Genomic DNA, 22,156 nt, shown 5'->3' with positions numbered 1-22,156 from the left:
CACCGGCAGCTTTCTGCCTGAGACAGCACGCTGGTAATGACATCATCCAGCTGGGCTGTCTCAGACAGGAAGCGCCGGGCAGGACGCCGGGATGTGCTGCGCTGTGTGTCTGAGTGTGTGTATGTGGTGCGGTGCTTTGTGTGTGTGATGCGGTGGTGGGGTTTTCCATGCCGGCAGTGTTAGCTGCAGCCTGCCGCTAACGTTACGCGCTATTAAAGAGAAATGGTATTCACGCCTCTCCACGCCCATAGGGGCGTGGGGAAGCTTGAATATTCATTTCACTTTAGCAGCGGGGACAGGATCCTGTCTCCAGCTGCTGCTACGCTGGCACAGGGCGGATCCCCTTGACTCAGGGGCCCCATAGCCACTGGTTGGGGCCCCTGGAGCAGTGGGGGCCCTAGGCAGCTGCTGGCCAGTATGCCAGCAGGTGTCAGTGCCTGGGCCCACCGGAGAATTCTCCAGTTCTCCGGTGGGCCAGTCTGAGCCTGGCGGGAAGGTCCATGGATATTGGTCCTTTCCCAGCATAATAACACCACCTAACAGCTGTCTGCTTTCCATTGGCTGGTTACTAAAAATACAGGGGACCCCATGTCGTTTTTTTAAATTATTTATTTATTTAGTTTACACTGTCCCTCCCTCGAACTGGCCCTAAGCTAGTCAGAGCACAATGGCAGTGGCAGCCATGATCCGGTATTTATACACACCTGGTCATGGGTGGCACTGGCCAATCATAGCCATGCCAATACTTGGCATGCTGGCATGGCGATGATGGCTACAGAGTACCCTCAGCCTAAAACCTTGTTGATTGGATGCACTGCAGCCTTTCAACAAACTTTATTAAGTATCCAAACTCTGAACAGTCACACAGACGTCTTCGAAGTTCAACACCGGACACCAGTAGAAACCCTGAACTATACAGTCCAGGTTCGCTCAACCCTATTCACGAGATTTACGGAGTTGTGCTCTACCTGCACAACCTTGGGAGGTGAAAAGTTTTTCCTTTAATGGTAAAATTAATGCTCATCTACTGTGTACCGAAAAGTGCTACTCTCTCTCTAAATAGTTTATAGAAAAATAATAGTAGTTGATACTTAATAGCGCAGAGCTAAAGATAAAGATGTTGTCCAAGGTGAGTAATAATTTCCAGTCTTGGAGGAAGAGTGCGTTGTGCTGGGGCTAAACTGCAGTAACATAGGGAGCCTACAGACAAGAGTGTCGCTGCTGTTTTGGACCTCATCTCCACCAAGTTGTGATTAGCCCTTGGAAAAAAAAACATTTTATAATATTGCTATCAGATAACCAGCTACAAAGTATGGAAACGTCAAGGAAAATTATTCTCTAATTAGACCACAGGGGCTTGATGGATATGGTGCAAAGGGGGCTCCAACAAGCATCCATGCCCTGGCTAGGGCAGCAACTGAGGAAGGAAAGCTGAGATATAATTCTGCACAGAACTTGAACAAGAGCGAACTATTGATTATTTCCTGACAACCGGACTCAGCAGGAGTCTTAGAGCATGACCGGTGTCACAGCTGCTCCTAGACTCCGATCTGTTCCTGCCTTTTATACCTCATCAGTGCAAATTATTATTTGGCTTAGCAGAAATAATTCTAAAAATGTTGCTATTAATTCCCCCACTTTTGTTCCTTAAGGGACCATTTGTGCACATCTCGAGTATCTGTGCGGCCGTCCTGAGCAAGTTCATGTCTGTGTTTTGTGGCGTCTACGAGGTAAGGAGCTAAAGTTAACCGAACGCCATGTTTGCCTTTGTGTTGATTGGCACTTTGCCCCCTTTGCCTGGCAATGACTGGCGTGAGCTCCAGGTGCCTTGGCTTTGACTTGGCAGGAGAACGTTTAGAGTGATTTTAGCTGGTACTAATCTTGTGATAATGCGAAGCTCTCTTATTAATTATTCTACTTTCCACATGTAAATGACTCACTACAATGCAACATCCCATTACGTGATGATAAGTGAACTAACAGTCAAGAAATGCTGATATTTGTTTTTGCTTCCATCGAGCTACCCATTCTCACTCCCCATATAATTTCCACATTTAAGACACTTTCATCTAAAATAACCCGACCTATAGTAACAGTAACAAGAAATGTAACATGTTTACTTGTAGGTAAAGCTGCTCATAAACTCTATGTAGTTGTTGTGTTACAGGTTTTTGTTCACTTATTCCTCCCGACTTCCCCATATGGTTGGACTCAGAATAGGGTCGACACACCTTTGGTAAAATCCAACGTGCCAGGTCCAACGTTCCCCCCATATTGGCTTTTCATACACATCAGACAGTTGGACATCCCATCGAAATTGCTGTTTTTGACCGACTCTTATTTAATGGTTGCACCTATGCAAATAAAGGGCCTCCTTTTTGATTTGGATTGATAATCCTATGAAAAACAATCATGGCACGTTACGTCACATATCAGATCACAGAGATACTTCTAGGGGAGAATACCATCGGAGTAGGCATACAGGCACCATAAGGCAGCTGTGGTTTCATGGTACGGAACCATGAAAGATTCATGAACCATTGGTTCCATTAGGAAGCAAAGGAGAAGGTCTAGAATGTCTACCTGGAAAAATGAAAAAAGCTTTCCAAAAAATCACCCTCCCCAAATTCAGCATCATTGTAGTCCAACTCTTCCTATCCCAGAAGATCAATCATCCGCCGATCATCTCACAAGACAATCTTAGCGGCAAATACTTTTTAAATTTCCCTACAGAACAATATCCTCTTCTCCCCCGTCCGCTGCCACCACGGCCAATTAATGCCGTGTGCCACCATCCCTTGCAGACTGGAAAGTGGATACCCTTAGGCGAAGTACAATTCCTCCCTAAATGGTTGCCTCATTGGTGATTACTGGACAAGTTTGACTCTTGTATTAGTGTTTTACGATCCTGGGTCATTTTGGAAAACTACCCCCCAAAAGTTATTTGTGTGCGACTAAACTTATGCAAGTGTAATAGGAAGCGATCGTAGACAGTTAATTCTTCGCGCTTATCTGAAAACCAAGTCTGCAATCACTCAGTGGTCTCTTCTTTACTGGCACCTTTCTAACACTGGATAGGAACCACCTTTGCCCTTGGAATATGAGTTATTCATAGAGTCTGAAAGTTGCTATAAAAATGTCCTTAGATCTTCTGATCCATGGTCAAGTGAATCCTTCATGGACATGGTGAAGAGTTAGTTGGTAGCATTTATGCCGATAGACCATTGTTGAGGAGCCAGGCTGGAAAGTGAGACATTGAGGGATGATCTGCCAACTTCTCCATAATTCAATAGGTACTAGGGATAAAGTTGACAAATTTAGAGAACTTTCCATTCTTTGGACCTTGATGAGATGAGCGATGAGGTGGATCGGACTACTCGGGTCCCCCATTGTAGTGATCAAGGAAGGTCCAGCGATTCTACATTTATCACCTTTCAGGTGATGGATGTTATAAAAGTCTCCATGAAGGGTAACTAGTTCCTTATCTCTAACCTTTAGACTGGAGCTTCCCACAAGCTGGAGCGTGAAGTTAGTGGCTTCACAATAGCTGGGGAGCCACAAGGTGAAGACCACTGGTTTATATCACACATATTAACCAGACTATGGAGGTTCTAGCTGTGAATCATTGTGAATTATATCAATTATTGTATGAAGACGACATGTAATAATAATAAATGCATCTATGACCTGCCTCATCCATTCACATATATGTGACACCCTTACTCAGGACCCTTTTCGAAGTCTGGATCTTTTGGCCGCTGGCTGTGCTGTGGGGGTTGGATGTTGCTTTGGTGCCCCACTTGGAGGCAAGTGCTGCCTATAAATGTTAACTCTTGTGATGGCCGTCTTGAGCTCTAAACTTTATCCCCTCTGACTACTTCCTATGTGTTTTGTCAACCAGAGGCAGCTACATGAGCAACATAATGTGATGACGCAATCTGGTAAAACCACCCAGGCGTATTTCCATTCTATCATGACTCCAAGGAGGTGAATCCAAGTGACATCTGAAGCCCAACCGCAAAGTGGCGCAAACCATGCAATATTCTGCTCGGTCCACAACTGCACTCCACAAAATGGGGTTGCAAAATTTGGGTCCTGTCCTTGGAAAGTCTTGATGGATGACATACTCAATAATGTTCTGGGTTTGAAGAGTAAGTCATAGAACTGGAATTGAGAGCAGAGATTAGGAAAAGAAGAAAACTAATGGACTTTGGGTGAATAAGTCGGTAATTAAGACATCATGCCAATGTATTAAGATGCCCATACACTTTAGACAGTTATCCCCCCCCCCATGACTCCACTATTAATATGTCCATATGTCTGCTTAGCTCAGCAGAATGTGCATGGGCTTTTAAATGGTTGAGCAAAATCTGCAGCTATCATACATTTTTGGTCTAGAACCTCATATTAATTCTGAAATAAGGATCGGACATGCTGAAATCCAACATGTCCAGTCTTTTTTATCTTTCTGGCATTGAGGGAAAATTGAAATTGAAAAATGATTCTGCCAAAATCTTCATCTTCCTTTCCTCTATGTGTACAAGCACCTTCAGTCCATATTAGACCTAAGCTGTCACATCACACGTTAATGGTGCTTGGCTTTGGCCAATCATAATGTTGTGTCTCATGTAGATCCCTCCAGGGTGACATTGACTTCATCTCCACCTAACGATCCTTGTATTAATGGTCGCTCTTCTCCCTCTGTCGTTGCTCCTTGCATCTTGCCTGTGTCTTCTTTAAACTTCCCTGCATACTGTGGTGTTTGGTTTCTACCAAATTGCTTTTTGCTCTTCCCTGAGTTGGAAAGCGTCAGCTCTTGGTCACTTGTGTCCGATATCTTCTCAAACCTTGGGAAAGGACTCGGCTGCATGCACAAAGCATTCTATGAAAATCAGGCTGTTGTGAGATCTTTGCTGATTTTATCTTCTTTTTCTTTTTTGTTGTTTGTGCTCTGGTTTTTCTTTTACCCTTTCTTTGTCTCCATTTTCGTCTTTGTTTTATGCCTTCATTGGCCGTTTTTGTCCTGTCGTCGTCCCTCCTTCCACTTGGCTCGTTGTATCCATTTCCGCATCTCATCTCTTTGTGATGGTCCATATCTCGGTGGTCTTTCTCTTGGCTGTGTCCTGTGGTCACTCATGGCCTATCAGTAGCAGGCGTATTATTACACTGACGTATTGACTGTGGGATGCGCTGTTGGTGTCGGCTGTTGCTTTGGAACCCCGCTAGGAGGCAAGTCCAATTCTTCTATGTTTGTTGCTGCACTGTCTGTCTTAGGTGAGGTAGACCATCATGACATGGCAGAAGTTTTCATCAGTGGGAAGTTCTGACGCTGAGACTTCACCAATTGTTGAGCCATTTGTTCAATTTCTTGGGAATGTCACCCAAAGCCAAATATGACTTTATAGAAAGTTTTTGTCCTCCTTCAGCCCCCTTTCCTTCAGCAATCAGTTGGCCACCATCGATCAAAACTTTTGACAAGTCAAAGAATTCCATATTTGTGCCTGAGTGAGTTGTCTATTTCCTTGTCCCGTCCTTTGCTCCAGATAACGCGTGTGATCATGGTGTTCCCTTGTCGCTGTGAATTGTCCTACAGGTGTCTTGTTCAGTATCGAGGTGACATCTTCCTACTTTGCGGTGAGGAACTACTGGCGTGGATTTTTTGCAGCAACATTTAGTGCCTTCATTTTCCGGGTTCTCGCTGTATGGAACAAGGATGCAGGTCGGTTGAGATTATTATTACCCCAAATGTTCGGAAATTTTCCCCCAAACCCACAAACATTATGTAAATATAGACCGTAAAATTTTAGGAATTTGAAGGGTGTGTACACTTTTATAACTAGTTTTATGGGTCTAGCCTCGTTGTTTACCCCAACCAATCCGATGATTGTCCACGTCACCATGTTTTCCTGCTCAGGCTCCAAGGCATCTAAAATATGGAGTAAAGCAAAGTTTGCAAAAAGTAAATTTTGCCGTTTTGTGTATACAGGTCTGACGCAGACCGATACGTATTCATGGTTACAGGCTAGAAATAAACCATGTGTAGTCAGCTCCTGCAGCCCCATTTTCCATCTCTTCTTGCAAACCTCTATACATCCAGGAGTAATAGTTGCTTGTCTATTTCAGTCACCATTACTGCACTTTTCCGCACCAATTTTCGGATGGAGTTCCCCTTTGACCTCCAGGAGTTACCAGCCTTTGCAGTGATCGGGTAATGTCTCCTCCGAGTTATATTTCCTAGAAATGTTGAGATTTTGCAATGACTATAATGATATTTTTGCTGTGCAGAATCTGTTGCGGTTTCCTCGGGGCCTTTTTTGTGTTCCTGAATCGACAAGTGGTGCTTGGAATCCGCCAGAACCAAACCCTGAGCAGTTTTCTGAGTCGTTAGTAAGTATAGGACTGAATTCTTCCAAAATCTACAAAATGCAAATCAGTTGATGTAATAAAAACCCATCAGATCCTGTCCATTTATATATGACATGCCGATATATGGAAGAAGACCCTCATGGTAACTCACAACGCCTTTGTTATAGTTGTTTTTTTCAAATTTTCCTATAAAAAAATGACTTCTTTTTCGAGTACGATCAGAAAATCTGTTATCTAATAATTTATCTGAAGTTTCAAAAATTGTTAATTCTGTTCTTGTTTTTCCTTTTGTCCCCAAGTCGCTTCATTTACCCGGCTGTGATTACTTTCTGCATTGCAACCCTTACGTTCCCAAAGGGATTCGGACAGTTCATGGCCGGAGAGGTAAGCCTGTGTCATACCAGAGAACATAAAAAACAGGAGCAATGACGGGTCTCCACACCTCCGACGACCTCATTTTGGCATGACATCGTCTACTTTCCTTTTGCCACTCCAGTGGGAACCCAACAGAGAATTTTCTGCTGTAGCTTTTCTCTGAGCAAATTCCAGCCTCATCTGTGAGAGTTGCTGGGAAAAAACAAACAAACATTTTTCTTGCTTGAGGAATTGGCCCATTGTTTCGAAGGGAACCATGTAATACTTCATGTCACCTCTGGAGGTGCTGCAGGGAAATTGAACACTTACTGCTAAGTTCTTACAAAGATTGCAGTCAATCATTGGAAGCCCCAACATCAGGGTACTCTATAATGAGCTCATCGCAAGGCCATGCTTTTAAAAGGGAATGTCCAAAGTTATAAAACATTTTAGGTAAAGAAGAACCTGACCGTAATCTTTGGCTAGCTGAACAGTCAACAGCTATTTTTCTAATTTCCTTTATATACATGCATGCTCGGCTAGTCTAAGCGTGCTTGTGTTCTCAATTTGGATTTGGAGATGGGAATAAGCCGTAATTAGTCTCCTCTGGGGCAATTCCTTCTTCCTGAGATCAAGAGGATGAAACACTGGAAATCCATCTTCCCGATCCTTATCTCCAGGAGGACCCCATGTACTTTGGATGGCTGACTGGTGCCACCAGGTTCCAGGGGGTTTGGTTGATAAATATCCAATTTATTTGCCAGATAATATGGTATCCTACAGAGAAGCGCATATTCCATATCGGTGATCTCCATCCGGCGGCTCTTTATCAGCACAACTACAACTCCCGAGTGGAGACAGTTGAAGGTCTCAGAGTTGGAGGCTGGAGACCTCTACGACTATGTGTGCACATAGGGCTCGGTCAGGGCCGACTCTAGGCTGTCGTGGGCCCCTGGTGAAAGAGTCTCAGTGGGCCCTTTAACACATACCACAATTCATGATGCACAGATATGGTATCAGTCTACGAGATGACATTCTGGGCAGATAATGGCCTGGTGTCGGCCATTGTTAAAGAGAGTTCATATAGAAATTCCAATCCATGATTGCCTGAAAAGTGAGAATGAGACAGCTCATCAGACACCATCTGATGTGTAAGGGCAGCTGACAGGCACCGCTGGGTGACTCTGCTCCAAATGGTGCTGTGAACTGATTGAGGCCAAAGCTATGAAGGATCCTGAGTACAGCTGCAGGGCAGAGGAGCATGCTGGAAGTAGGGGTGTAGGGGGTAACATATGCCAACTGGGGCAAATGAGAAACTTTCCTGCCACACAAGACACAGCATAGCCAGTGCATACAAAATACATGCTGCCCCCAGGTTGAGGGCACATGGGCACAGGTCACACGTCTGCTCTCTTGGCAGACAACACTGTCTATATTCGCCTTTACAGCACGCAGCAGACGCCCTGGACCACAGGCCATAGGGCCCTACCTTGCAGCCACCGACAAGGCACATTAGTATGGGCAGCGAGTGTCACCAAGGTGCGATTTCTTGTGTGCACTGACCCCCGCCCTCCCCACTTCCAGTCCCTTACGACCCTAGTGTTTGCATGGGCTCCCGCTCACTATAGACTCTCTGCCGCAGCCGGCCTTCTCCACCACCCCGTCAGTCTGCAGGCCTTTTGGCACCACACTCTCCTGTAGCCGCCCGCCCCGGCCTCCCCTCCGTTTCCCTTTCACTAAAACCTCCAGACTCTACTAGTCCTGTCCCAATACAGCGTACGATTCATCGGACGTCATTGTGCACGTCATTAGGGCAGCATGTTCCTATGGCGGCTGAGTAGTGGAGGCCATATTGCTCCATGCACATAGATGCTGATAGTATGCAACAAATGGGCTCTGTCTGTCTTCATACTAAGGATCTGCACGGTACAGATACATCTCCACCATAAACTGTCCAAAATATCATGGAAAGGCCTCACATAACCAAACGACGCCTTTCTCCTTCCCACCCAATGAGTCTCTCTTACTTAATACCTAATTCATGGTTGATAAGAACTAATCGACCAGTGCACATTGTCCATCTCTCCTCTTTGTCTTGCTCTTCATCCCACTAACTCTCTATATCTTAATCCGATGGTCTCACAGATTATGCCCCGGGAGAGCATCAATGTGCTATTTGATAACTACACCTGGACCAAGGAAGAGGGTAACACCTCAACGTTGAGACACAGGAACGCCTTCATCAACGATACCGTCAGCGTCTTCGTCACTTTGCCTCTGTTCTTCGTCATGAAGGTAATGTCCATCTTCTGTATCCCTCATTCTTCACGTGCAAACTCACATGGGTGCGAAGAAAATATCGGTTAGGTCATCCTTGGCCAACGTGGTTGACATCAACTGTAGATGTTTCCTACGTCGTATTGTTTACTGCTGACAAACTGGCGGCCACGGTGAGGCGATGATCTGTTGAGGTGATTGCAAAAGCACAGGATCTGTTCATTTGCAAGAACCGGTTGTTACCCCGTGGCAATGCCAATCCCAGTTGCCACGATCAATAGCGACCGTGCCACCATAGTGATCTTGAAAAAGTTAGTTAAAATCGTTGTGGAAAAGTAGTAAAAAGGCAGTGTAACCCAAAGTAGTATTTGAGGGTTTTTCCAAAAGTTGTGAAAGAGTAGTAAATAGTCCCTTATGTCTTAAATCCTCCGCTTGCTCCAACGTTGCTGCTCCGGTGGTCCCTGCTGGCACTGAATTTGATGGCGTCCCATCCGTCAATCACCACATTATTATTATTATACATTTATATAGCGCCATTCATTCCATGGCGCTTTACATGTGAAAAGGAAAAATAAACATGTGTAAGACAAGGGACACACAAGTACAGAAGGAAAGAAGACCCTGCCCGCAAGGGCTCACAGTCTACAGAGATGGGTGAGGACACAGTAGGAGAGGGTAGAGCTGGTTCTGCGGTGGTTGAGTAGACTGGTGATCATTGGAGGCTGTAGGTTTGTCGGAACAGGTGGGTCTTCAGCTTCTTCTTGAAGGTTTCCGTTGATGGTGAGAGTCTGATGTGTTGGGGTAGAGAGTTCCAGAGTATGGGGGAAGCACGGGAGAAGTCTTGTATGTGGTTGTGGGAAGAAGAGATACGGGGAGAGTAGAGAAGGAGATCTTGAGATGATCGAAGGTTGCGTGCGGGTAGGTACCTAGAGACCATGTCACAGATGTATGGAGGAGACAGGTTGTGGATGGCTTTATATGTCATGGTTAGGGTTTTGAACTGGAGCCTCTGGGCAATAGGAAGCCAGTGAAGGGCCTGGCATAGGGGGGAGGCTGGGGAATAGCGGGGAGACAGGAGGATTAGTTGGGCAGCAGAGTGTAGGATGACTGTTTGATCATTGCCGTCAGGAGTGGAGATTTCATGTACGACATATGACCACTGAGACTCGTGATGGACGGCATAGGCGGCATCACTGACAAAATCGGCACAGCGGGGGCGGGAGATGCAACTATAAGTATTTTGCAACTTTCCCCGTTCATTCTCAGCTTTGGACACTTTCTATAGTGGAATTGATCATTTATTTTATTATTCTCCCTCCTCCCATCTCCCCTTTAAAAATTCACGACCTTACAGAATATAGCAGCAAAAAAGTCATTCGACATTGATAGAACACTAAAAAAATCACGACTTTCTGACTTCGGAAGCAAAAACCCAAAGAAACTGCATCATACATAAAGGGATATTTCCATCATGTATACTTATGGCATAACCACAGGATGGCTCGGCAATTGCTCGGCAATTTTCAGAAATCCAACGCGAAAACGTGCAGCACCTCTCCCCATACTTGAGATATTGTAGATGGGGGTCCAGACGTAAGACCCCCATCTATCATACTTTAATGGCTTTTCCTAGGGATTTATCATAAATGTAAAAGCTTGTACTAACCCTTTAAGGCACCCTGAAGGGGTTAAAGTATCGGTCATGTTCTGTTTTCTTGATGCTATTATTTCTTCCTCTCCTTGGTGGATTTTATTGACTGGAGAATTTTTACAACTGTTTCCTTGTAGTGAGAGGTTTATGATCTCTGTAATTTATGGTTTCCAGTTCTCCTTTTTTATTTGCACCAATTACATTTCTATGTTTAAAAGTAAACTGGAAATTCACAGGAGTCCGATCATATTAATGCAAAGCGCTGCGGATGAGCTCTGTAGATGGAGACTAAGGTCAAATCTGGCACAAATCCAGCGATAAATGGAAATTTCACATACCCCTCCCCCCAACCCTGAGGTTTTGCACTTTTTGAGAAATGGTAAAACATGGGTGAGGCCACAGGAGCGGCTGCTCCGGATGTCAAAGTCTATGAGGGTGCAAAATTGTGCACCCACTGTCAAATGAGCGGCACATGGCACTGCCTATGAATGAACAGTAGAGGAGATGAGTTTGTCTTCAGCTGCTGCACTCTGCATAGGCAATAACAGAGATGAGAAACTGAGCAGATAATGCATGGAGACAGGAGTCAATCATAGTCAGTGCGCACCATTCAGTACGGTCTTCATTCAGTAATAAGAACTCATTTTATGATTTTACACTTTTTTTTAACTAAGGTAGAGCTAGGCTTAGTTAAGAAAAGGAAGAGGGTAAGTGAAGGGGTTGTGGCTAGGTCTCAGAATAGTGTTAGGGACAGGGTTAAGGTTAAGTTTAGGGTTAGGATAAGGATAGGTTTAGGGTTAGGGAAAGGGATACGGTTAGGGCTAAGAATAGGATTATAGAAAGGGTTAGACTTAGGAAAAGGGATATGGTTAGTGCTAGGTGTAGGGTTACGGCTAGGTTTAGGGTTAGTGGTTAGTTTAGGGTTAGTTCTAGGATTAGGGTTAAGTTTAGGGTTAGTGCTAGGTTTAGGATTAGGGCTAAGTTTAGGGTTAGTGAAAGGGATAGGGTAAGGGCTAAGAATAGGATTAGAGATAGGGTTAGACTTAGGAAAAGGGATATGGTTAGTGCTAGGTGTAGGGTTACGGCTAGGTTTAGGGTTAGTGGTTAGTTTAGGGTTAGTTCTAGGATTAGGGTTAAGTTTAGGGTTAGTGCTAGGTTTAGGATTAGGGCTAAGTTTAGGGTTAGTGAAAGGGATAGGGTAAGGGCTAAGAATAGGATTAGAGATAGGGTTAGACTTAGGAAAAGGGATATGGTTAGGGCTAGGTGTAGGGTTATGGCTAGGTTTAGAGTTAGTTCTAGGATTAGGGCTAAGTTTAGGGTTAGTGAAAGGGATAGGGTTAGGTCTAGGGTTTAGGGTTAGCTATAGGGTTAGGTTTAAGAATAGGGTTACAGATAGGGCTCCTGTGATTAAATGGCTGCATAAAAAAAAATAGTAAAATAAAATGTGGAAAAGACATAACAACAATGTATAACTATTTTTCTTAAATTTTATGCCCGATTTTGTCAGATAGGTGAAAAAAAGAGGGTCAAATGGCAAACTTGAACTATATCAGTATTTTCTTAAAATGCAATACGTGTGCTTGGATGATAAGGTGCTTGATACTAGACTGGTGAAAGGCACCCGGAGCGCGACTGGTCCATGGGATAGTGGTTGCACAATCCTTGCCATGCCCCGGGCGCTGGCAGCCACGCTGTGCAGCGGCGTTGTTCATATAGCGAACTCTTGATACCACCAGACTTTGAAAATCTTCCTAAATCCAACCTGAATTCATCCGTGGTCTTTACTAACACTTGGTCATTGGCATCCGATGACGGTCTCTGTTTCCAGCCCCCCCGAGAATCTACATTCAGATGTCACATGTTTTGTCACATTCCTCTGCTTCGTTGCTGGTTGCCGGCCGGTTATTCACATTGTTCCTGTTTCTTTTCCAGTTCATGATGTCGGTCATCGCTACCACAATGCCGATCCCCTGCGGGGCCTTCATGCCGGTGTTTATATTAGGTGGGTTGTGTAGCAGATGATGGCTCCAGCCGGACGCCGACCTCCCGTCTCACCATAGATTACATACCGCCTTCTCTCTAGGGGCCGCCTTCGGGAGGATCGTCGGAGAGTTGATGGCCTATCTCTTTCCCAACGGAATCCTCTTTGATGGAATTGTCTACAAGATATTGCCGGGGGGCTACGCCGTGATCGGTGACTATCTCCTGACTGATTGGATAATAACTAACCTGTAACTAATGTCAGATTCATGTTATTAAGGGTCCAAATTACTGACCCCAATCACAGACTGTCTGTAGACTAAAGCTGAGAAAAATAATCACCGAAATAACTATTCCACGCACATACGGTATATACTGCATCGCATACAGTAACATGGGTCATTGTAGCATTCTAAATCCTATAAAGAGATATGTGCTGCCCCCTCATAATGTGATATATATCCCCCATCCTGGCCCCTTCCAGTAATATATGTACCGTATCCTGGCAAAGAGGCCTGCAGCCGACGTCAGCAAGCAACATCCAGCCATGATGTCACTGCCATGCGCTGCCTGCGTGATTGATTGGCCGCCAGCGTGGATTGTGGAGCAGGGACCTGGCAGATCTCTGTGCCACGATGCATCTAAGGGAAATGTGTGTCCTCTTATGCACATCCAGCTGACATAAGCACTGGTGCTGGTGAGTCCCCTTCCCACACAGGTGACCGTGAGCATGACGCCCCTGAGCTCATATTTATTATGTAATTATCATTCCATCTATCTCATATCTACTGTATCTATAATATTCACAGTATCTATCTATCTATTATCAATTAACCTATTATCTATCTGTTATCTATCTATCATCGGTCTATCTCTATATCTATCTATTATCTGTATATCTATTATCTATCTATCTATTATCCATCTATTATCTATCTCTCTGATTCTATCTATCTTTTATCTATATATCTATCTATTATATATATATTATCTGTCTATCTATATATCCAACTATCTATTATTTATCTATTATCTATTCATCCATCCATCCTTCACTAGGGTTGTAGTTTTCCTATGGTTAGCAGCGTCTGAGTAGCTGGATGAGCCTCTTCTATTATTGTGTGGGTGATTTTGGTGCCAATACTCTGACGCCCAATATGTCGGCTTGGAGGGTCCGGCCCTGGGGGCTTTGACATTCCTCAGTGAATTAGACATGGGATTCCCCTGACTTCTGGAGTTTGGCGTTGATAGAAGCTGCATTGTTCCGTGGTGGCAGCTGTATGCAGACGTTCTGACACGGAGACATTGACTTTGTGCAGATTCTGATAAATATCCTGTTAGAATGGTGGCTATGGTGGAATACTGCGGCCTCCTTAAAGGGGAACACCACCGGAGAGCTTTCCTTTAGATTAGATGTCAATAAGATCAACAAACCGAATATCAGAAATGGAAGCTATGGTATTCCTTTACTGACAACCACTCCCCTCTGTGAAGCCTGAGATGTTGTCAGGGCTCCGCCCCTGCTTAGCAGAATAGAGAGGAGCAGATGATTGACAGCGCCGCAGGGGTGGAATCAGAGTGGGCGGATCATGTGAGCCATGTACATGCAGATTGATACATTGTGACATTTCCACATTCCGCACTGTCAGTGATACATTGTTACATGCCGCCTTCTTGTCTTCATGCTGTTTCCTAGGGGCGGCTGCACTCACAGGGGCTGTCACTCACACCGTCTCCACCGCTGTCATCTGCTTCGAGCTGACGGGCCAGATCTCTCACATCCTCCCTATGCTCATCTCCGTCATCATGGCGAATGTGGTCGCTCAGAATCTTCAGCCCAGTCTTTACGATTCCATAATCCAGACCAAGAAATTGCCGTACTTACCCGACCTCTCCGGATGTCACGTCAGGTGGGACCCAGCGTGTGGGACCTGTGTCCTGTATATATGTATTCTGGGATGGAAGTCTGCGTATTACAGTCTGCATTACTCGTCTCATACTGATCCTGTGATATACTCCAGAGCGGAAATCATAATTCCGCATTCTTCTACTTTGACATCTCCCTGCTTGTGCGACATCTGCACAGAGCATGCTCCAGTGGTGACATATTGGCTTACGAGTTCCCTTTGCGGATTACTGTAGTCTGATTTTATTTGGGGTTTCCACAAACTGCTGGGGAACGAAGTATGAAACCAGTGCGGCAGAATTATCATCGCTGTCTCACTTTCAGACAATACAAACTTAGACTTTACCATTACGACTCTCTAGTGTAGTCTAAGTTTGTATTGTCTGAAAGTGAGACAGCGATGATAATTCTGCTGCACTGCTTTCATACTTCGTTCCCCAGCAGTTTGTGGAAACCCCAAATAAAATCAGACTACAGTAATCCGCAAAGCGAACTCGTAAGCCAATGGTAAGTCATTGAAGCAGTATTTGCCTTCATAAAAACAACAACATTTTTTTCCACTTTTTTAGTTCCTGGAATAATAACTTTTTTATCTTTTTGTTTATGTAACCCTATAAGGGTTTGGGGTTTATTTTTTCAGACAAGTTTTATTTAACAGTGTGGTACTTATAACTGATTAATAAACTTTATTTATTTATTCTTTACGAGGAGGAGTATAAAAAAACAGCAATTCTGACACTGACTTTTTTTTTTGTATTTACAACTTTACATTATTGATCGTGGTTCAAAAAAAAAAGTGTTAGTTTTGTCCTTCGGGTCCCGATCCCGGCTACTGTTTTATTACTCGTGTACAATAAATATTCTGTAAGTACGGTATTTGTTTCTGTGTCCCTATATTCTGAGAGCCATTAGTCGCACATAGGCGGAGCTGTGTGATGAAAGATTTTTTTGTGTTCCCATCGGTCCCATTTTGGGGCACATAAAAAACCCCATAAAACAATAGACTATAATTGATGTGGACAATATGATTAAGATTATATTCATTTTATATAGTTTTTTTTATGTTTTTTTATTTTTCCTTTTTTTTTTTTGCCGTATTCTGTAATGATCATGTGCTTCCGTGGCTACCATGTTTGAAAACATACAAGATTTTTGTCATTTTTTATTTCACTTTTTAATAAGAGGCGGGACCAAAAAAAAAAAAAACTATAAATCCGGAATGAATTTGTAATGGTATTTTTTTTTTTACTATTTTATGCATGTGATATAAAGGTCATTTTAACTTTATTCTGCGAGTTGAAATTGTTATGATGATGACATTTGGGTTGTATTGTTTTGTTTTACTACTTTTTGCACAAGAAAATACCTTTTTGTCATATAAAAGCCCTTACATTTTCATATGGTAGAGAGAGAGAGAGAGAGAATTTTTCAGCCGCAAGAACAGAGTTTAGAGTTAAATTTGCGGCCGAGTGAAGTCTTTCGGGCATGCGCAGTGAAAATTGCGGATCTGGCCGTCCAGAAAAAGCGTTGCATGGTCCGTTTGGGCATGTCGGCGGACGTCAAAATTTTGGCGGAAACGGATGGCCATCCGTCAAGATCCACCGGTAATGCAACTCAATGTGAAAAAAAAAACGGATCCGCCAAGAAAAATGGCGGATTCGTTTTTTTTGCAAAACGGCGGATTTTGACGGATGGACACAAACGGATGTGTGAAACAGGCCTTACCTGCGTCTATAAATGCGCTGCACAGGGATCTTCTGGCAGATATGGGATCAATGTGAGGAAATGCCGTTAGGTTTGTCAACTTGCAAAAATCTCTTAAAGAGATAGTGACATTTTTAATAGCTCTTAAAGGGATTTTACATTTCTTTTATCAAAAATTACAATTTTTTGAAATTTGTTCTAAATATTTATAGATTTTTTTTTTTTTTTTTGTTTAATTCTGGCAGTAAATACAACATTTTCGTGGAGGACATCATGGTGAGCCAAATTCATTACGTGTCTTCTCACTGCACTTACAAAGATCTTCTCAATGTCCTGAAGACCTGCTCGCACAAAACGCTGCCCCTAGTGGAGTCCAGTGGTAAGACAACTGACTACCGTTTTTTTTTTTTTTTTAGCGTTTTTGTCACTTTGTCATGGGGTATATGCTGCATTCTCTTAGTGCACATTTTATAATGACAATAGAACTGTTCTTTTTTTTTTCTAGCATTTTTTTAATAAAATGTCTGTTATTCTGCTGTGACTTTTGATTCCTCCTTCACAAGTTGCAACTCCCACTGCCAACCTGTCGCTGATTGACAGCTGTCTCCCTATACAGCTCATAGAGATTTGAACCAAGTTGCAATGCGGCACCAAAAAAAAATAAATTGCAGGATCGCAAACGTCTGGCGTATAATTGCCGAGAAATAGCCAGAAAAGTCAGATGAACATGTGAATGTATAACACTTGCTGTACTGTATATATCAGCCTGTTGACGGGGAGTTCTGCTAGGAGAGGACAATTGTGACCGCAAAATATCTCAATATTAATTGTATATCTTATCGTATATGTTGCTACAGGCTTAAATATGGAGGTGCTATTTGGTGACGGTGTGTTGGTATTATTTGAGCACCACATGGCGGTACTTACCCAAACATGTGACTCTAACACTGTACAGTGTGCTATCAGTGTGAGGGTAGCACCACTGTATAGGAATTAGGGGACACTGCGTTGTATGGTGGGTATATATGGCAGACGTTAGTGCCACCCAGATGTCACCTAATGCAGGGCCAACTTGGGGACTAAGTCCTTGTTGCAGGGCAGCCTTGGGGACTAAGGACTTGGCATCCTTCTGGACTAAGTCCTTATTGCAGGGAAGCCTTGGGGACTAAGTCCTTGTTGCAGGGCAGCCTTGGGGACTAAGTCCTTGTTGTAGGGCAGCCTTGGGGACTAAGTCCTTGTTGCAGGGCAGCCTTGACGACTAAGGACTTGTTGCAGGGCAGCCTTGGGGACTAAGGACTAAATCCTTGTTGCAGGGCAGCCTTGGGGACTAAATCCTTTTTTCAGGGCAACCTTGGAGACTAAGTCCTTGTTTCAGGGCAGCCTTGGGGACTAAGTCCTTGTTACAGGGCAGCCTTGGGGACTAAGTCCTTGTTACAGGGCAGCCCTGGGGACTAAGGACTTGTTGCAGGGCAGCCTTGGGGACTAAGTCCTTGTTACAGGGGATCCTTGGGGACTAAGGACTTGTTGCAGGGCAGCCTTGGGGACTAAGGACTTGTTGCAGGGCAGCCTTGGGGACTAAATCCTTGTTGCAGGGCAGCCTTGGGGACTAAATCCTTTTTTCAGTGCAGCCTTGGGGACTAAGTCCTTGTTGCAGGGCAGCCTTGGGGACTAAGTCCTTGTTGCAGGGCAGCCTTGGGGACTAAATCCTTTTTTCAGGGCAGTCTTGGCGACTAAGTCCTTGTTGTAGGGCAGCCTTGGGGACTAAGTCCTTGTTGTAGGGCAGCCTTGGGGACTAAGTCCTTTTTTTCAGGGCAGCCTTGGGGACTAAATCCTTGTTGCAGGGCAGCCTTGGGGACTAAGTCCTTGTTACAGGGCAGACTTGGGGACTAAGTCCTTGTTGCAGGGCAGCCTTGGGGACTAAATCCTTGTTGCAGGGCAGCCTTGGGGACTAAATCCTTTTTTCAGTGCAACCTTGGGGACTAAGTCCTTGTTGTAGGGCAGCCTTGGGGACTAAGTCCTTGTTGCAGGGCAGCCTTGGGGACTAAGTCCTTGTTGCAGGGCAGCCTTGGGGACTAAGTCCTTGTTACAGGACAGCCTTGGGGACTAAGGACTTGTTGCAAGGCAGCCTTGGGGACTAAATCCTTGTTGCAGGGCAGCCTTGGGGACTAAATCCTTTTTTCAGTGCAGCCTTGGGGACTAAGTCCTTGTTGCAGGGCAGCCTTGGGGACTAAGTCCTTGTTGCAGGGCAGCCTTGGGGACTAAATCCTTGTTCAGGGCAGCCTTGGGGACTAAATCCTTTTTTCAGGGCAGCCTTGGGGACTAAATCCTTTTTTCAGGGCAGCCTTGGGGACCAAGTCCTTGTTGCAGGGCAGCCTTGGGGACCAAGTCCTTGTTGCAGGGCAGCCTTGGGGACTAAGTCCTTGTTGCAGGGCAGCCTTTGGGACTAAGTCCTTGTTGCAGGGCAGCCTTGAGGACTAAATCCTTTTTTCAGGGCAGTCTTGGGGACTAAGTCCTTGTTGTAGGGCAGCCTTGGGGACTAAGTCCTTGTTGTAGGGCAGCCTTGGGGACTAAGTCCTTGTTGCAGGGCAGCCTTGGGGACTAAGTCCTTGTTACAGGGCAGCCTTGAGGACTAAGGACTTGTTGCAGGGCAGCCTTGGGGACTAAGGACTAAATCCTTGTTGCAGGGCAGCCTTGGGGACTAAATCCTTTTTTTAGGGCAACCTTGGGGACTAAGTCCTTGTTTCAGGGCAGCCTTGGGGACTAAGTCCTTGTTACAGGGCAGCCCTGGGGACTAAGGACTTGTTGCAGGGCAGCCTTGGGGACTAAGGACTTGTTGCAAGGCAGCCTTGGGGACTAAATCCTTGTTGCAGGGCAGCCTTGGGGACTAAATCCTTTTTTCAGTGCAGCCTTGGGGACTAAGTCCTTGTTGCAGGGCAGCCTTGGGGACTACGTCCTTGTTGCAGGGCAGCCTTGGGGGACTAAATCCTTGTTCAGAGCAGCCTTGGGGACTAAATCCTTTTTTCAGGGCAGCCTTGGGGACCAAGTCCTTGTTGCAGGGCAGCCTTGGGGACTAAGTCCTTGTTGCAGGGCAGCCTTGGGGACTAAGTCCTTGTTGCAGGGCAGCCTTGGGGACTAAATCCTTTTTTCAGGGCAGTCTTGGCGACTAAGTCCTTGTTGCAGGGCAGCCTTGGGGACTAAATCCTTTTTTCAGGGCAGTCTTGGGGACTAAGTCCTTGTTGTAGGGCAGCCTTGGGGACTAAGTCCTTGTTGCAGGGCAGCCTTGGGGACTAAGTCCTTGTTGCAGGGCAGCCTTGGGGACTAAATCCTTTTTTCAGGGCAGTCTTGGGGACTAAGTCCTTGTTGTAGGGCAGCCTTGGGGACTAAGTCCTTGTTGTAGGGCAGCCTTGGGGACTAAGTCCTTGTTGCAGGGCAGCCTTGGGGACTAAGTCCTTGTTACAGGGCAGCCTTGAGGACTAAGGACTTGTTGCAGGGCAGCCTTGGGGACTAAGGACTAAATCCTTGTTGCAGGGCAGCCTTGGGGACTAAATCCTTTTTTTAGGGCAACCTTGGGGACTAAGTCCTTGTTTCAGGGCAGCCTTGGGGACTAAGTCCTTGTTACAGGGCAGCCCTGGGGACTAAGGACTTGTTGCAGGGCAGCCTTGGGGACTAAGTCCTTGTTACAGGGCATCCTTGGGGACTAAGGACTTGTTGCAGGGCAGCCTTGGGGACTAAGGACTTGTTGCAAGGCAGCCTTGGGGACTAAATCCTTGTTGCAGGGCAGCCTTGGGGACTAAATCCTTTTTTCAGTGCAGCCTTGGGGACTAAGTCCTTGTTGCAGGGCAGCCTTGGGGACTACGTCCTTGTTGCAGGGCAGCCTTGGGGACTAAATCCTTGTTCAGAGCAGCCTTGGGGACTAAATCCTTTTTTCAGGGCAGCCTTGGGGACCAAGTCCTTGTTGCAGGGCACCCTTGGGGACTAAGTCCTTGTTGCAGGGTAGCCTTGGGGACTAAATCCTTGTTGCAGGGCAGCTTTGGTGACTAAATCCTTGTTGCAGGGCAGCCTTGGGGACTAAGTCCTTGTTGCAGGGCAGCCTTGGGGACTAAATCCTTTTTTCAGGGCAGTCTTGGGGACTAAGTCCTTGTTGTAGGGCAGCCTTGGGGACTAAGTCCTTGTTGCAGGGCAGCCTTGGGGACTAAGTCCTTGTTGCAGGGCAGCCTTGGGGACTAAGTCCTTGTTACAGGGCAGCCTTGGGGACTAAGGACTTGTTGCAAGGCAGCCTTGGGGACTAAATCCTTGTTGCAGGGCAGCCTTGGGGACTAAATCCTTTTTTCAGTGCAGCCTTGGGGACTAAGTCCTTGTTGCAGGGCAGCCTTGGGGACTAAGTCCTTGTTGCAGGGCAGCCTTGGGGACTAAATCCTTGTTCAGGGCAGCCTTGGGGACTAAATCCTTTTTTCAGGGCAGCCTTGGGGACTAAATCCTTTTTTCAGGGCAGCCTTGGGGACCAAGTCCTTGTTGCAGGGCAGCCTTGGGGACTAAGTCCTTGTTGCAGGGCAGCCTTGGGGACTAAGTCCTTGTTGCAGGGCAGCCTTGGGGACTAAATCCTTTTTTCAGGGCAGTCTTGGCGACTAAGTCCTTGTTGTAGGGCAGCCTTGGGGACTAAGTCCTTGTTGTAGGGCAGCCTTGGGGACTAAGTCCTTTTTTTCAGGGCAGCCTTGGGGACTAAATCCTTGTTGCAGGGCAGCCTTGGGGACTAAATCCTTTTTTCAGGGCAGCCTTGTGGACTAAGTCCTTGTTGCAGGGCAGCCTTGGGGACTAAGTCTTTTTTTTCAGGGCAGCCTTGGGGACTAAATCCTTGTTGCAGGGCAGCCTTGGGGACTAAATCCTTGTTGCAGGGCAGCCTTGGGGACCAAATCCTTTTTTCAGGGTAGCCTTGGGGACTAAATCCTTTTTTCAGGGCAGCCTTGGGGACTAAGTCCTTGTTGCAGGGCAGCCTTGGGGACTAAATCCTTGTTGCAGGGCAGCCTTGGGGACTAAATCCTTGTTGCAGGGCAGCTTTGGGGACTAAAGCCTTGTTGCAGGGCAGCCTTGGGGACTAAATCCTTGTTGCAGGGCAGCCTTGGGGACTAAATCCTTGTTGCAGGGCAGCCTTGGGGACTAAATCCTTGTTGCAGGGCAGCTTTGGGGACTAAATCCTTGTTGCAGGGCAGCCTTGGGGACTAAATCCTTGTTGCAGGGCAGCCTTGAGGACTAAATCCTTTTTTCAGGGTAGCCTTGGGGACTAAATCCTTTTTTCAGGGCAGCCTTGGGGACTAAGTCCTTGTTGCAGGGCAGCCTTGGGGACTAAATCCTTGTTGCAGGGCAGTCTTGGGGACTAAATCCTTGTTGCAGGGCAGCTTTGGGGACTAAATCCTTGTTGCAGGGCAGCCTTGGGGACTAAATCCTTGTTGCAGGGCAGCCTTGGGGACTAAATCCTTGTTGCAGGGCAGCCTTGGGGACTAAATCCTTGTTGCAGGGCAGCTTTGGGGACTAAATCCTTGTTGCAGGGCAGCTTTGGGGACTAAATCCTTGTTGCAGGGCAGCCTTGGGGACTAAATCCTTGTTGCAGGGCAGCCTTGAGGACTAAATCCTTGTTGCAGGGCAGCTTTGGTGACTAAATCCTTGTTGCAGGGCAGCCTTGGGGACTAAATCCTTGTTGCAGGGCAGCTTTGGGGACTAAAGCCTTGTTGCAGGGCAGCCTTCGGGACTAAATCCTTGTTGCAGGGCAGCCTTGGTGACTAAATCCTTGTTGCAGGGCAGCCTTGGGGACTAAATCCTTGTTGCAGGGCAGCCTTGGGGACTAAATCCTTGTTGCAGGGCAGCTTTGGGGACTAAATCCTTTTTTCAGGGTAGCCTTGGGGACTAAATCCTTTTTTCAGGGC

At 45.9% G+C, this 22,156-nt stretch overlaps 1 protein-coding gene across 1 annotated transcript in view; it reads left to right on the top strand.

The window, feature by feature from the left end:
* CLCN1 (chloride voltage-gated channel 1) overlaps positions 1-22,156 on the top strand; it is a 53,085-nt gene that overhangs the window by 16,815 nt on the left and 14,114 nt on the right. Inside the window, exons 7-17 of the mRNA XM_073552757.1 lie at positions 1,653-1,730; positions 3,728-3,806; positions 5,594-5,719; positions 6,124-6,208; positions 6,286-6,387; positions 6,666-6,750; positions 8,866-9,015; positions 12,581-12,650; positions 12,732-12,842; positions 14,325-14,538; positions 16,484-16,617. Coding sequence (XP_073408858.1) covers positions 1,653-1,730; positions 3,728-3,806; positions 5,594-5,719; positions 6,124-6,208; positions 6,286-6,387; positions 6,666-6,750; positions 8,866-9,015; positions 12,581-12,650; positions 12,732-12,842; positions 14,325-14,538; positions 16,484-16,617 — 1,234 coding nt within the window. The remainder of the gene's footprint in view (positions 1-1,652; positions 1,731-3,727; positions 3,807-5,593; positions 5,720-6,123; positions 6,209-6,285; positions 6,388-6,665; positions 6,751-8,865; positions 9,016-12,580; positions 12,651-12,731; positions 12,843-14,324; positions 14,539-16,483; positions 16,618-22,156) is intronic.

The sequence above is a fragment of the Dendrobates tinctorius genome, unplaced genomic scaffold, assembly GCF_039654945.1.
Source record: "Dendrobates tinctorius isolate UK_male_01 unplaced genomic scaffold, ASM3965494v1 ptg000196l, whole genome shotgun sequence".
Taxonomy (NCBI): domain Eukaryota; kingdom Metazoa; phylum Chordata; class Amphibia; order Anura; family Dendrobatidae; genus Dendrobates; species Dendrobates tinctorius.
Note: the sequence above shows the minus strand (reverse complement) of the source record. Positions and strands in the feature narration are given on the sequence as shown.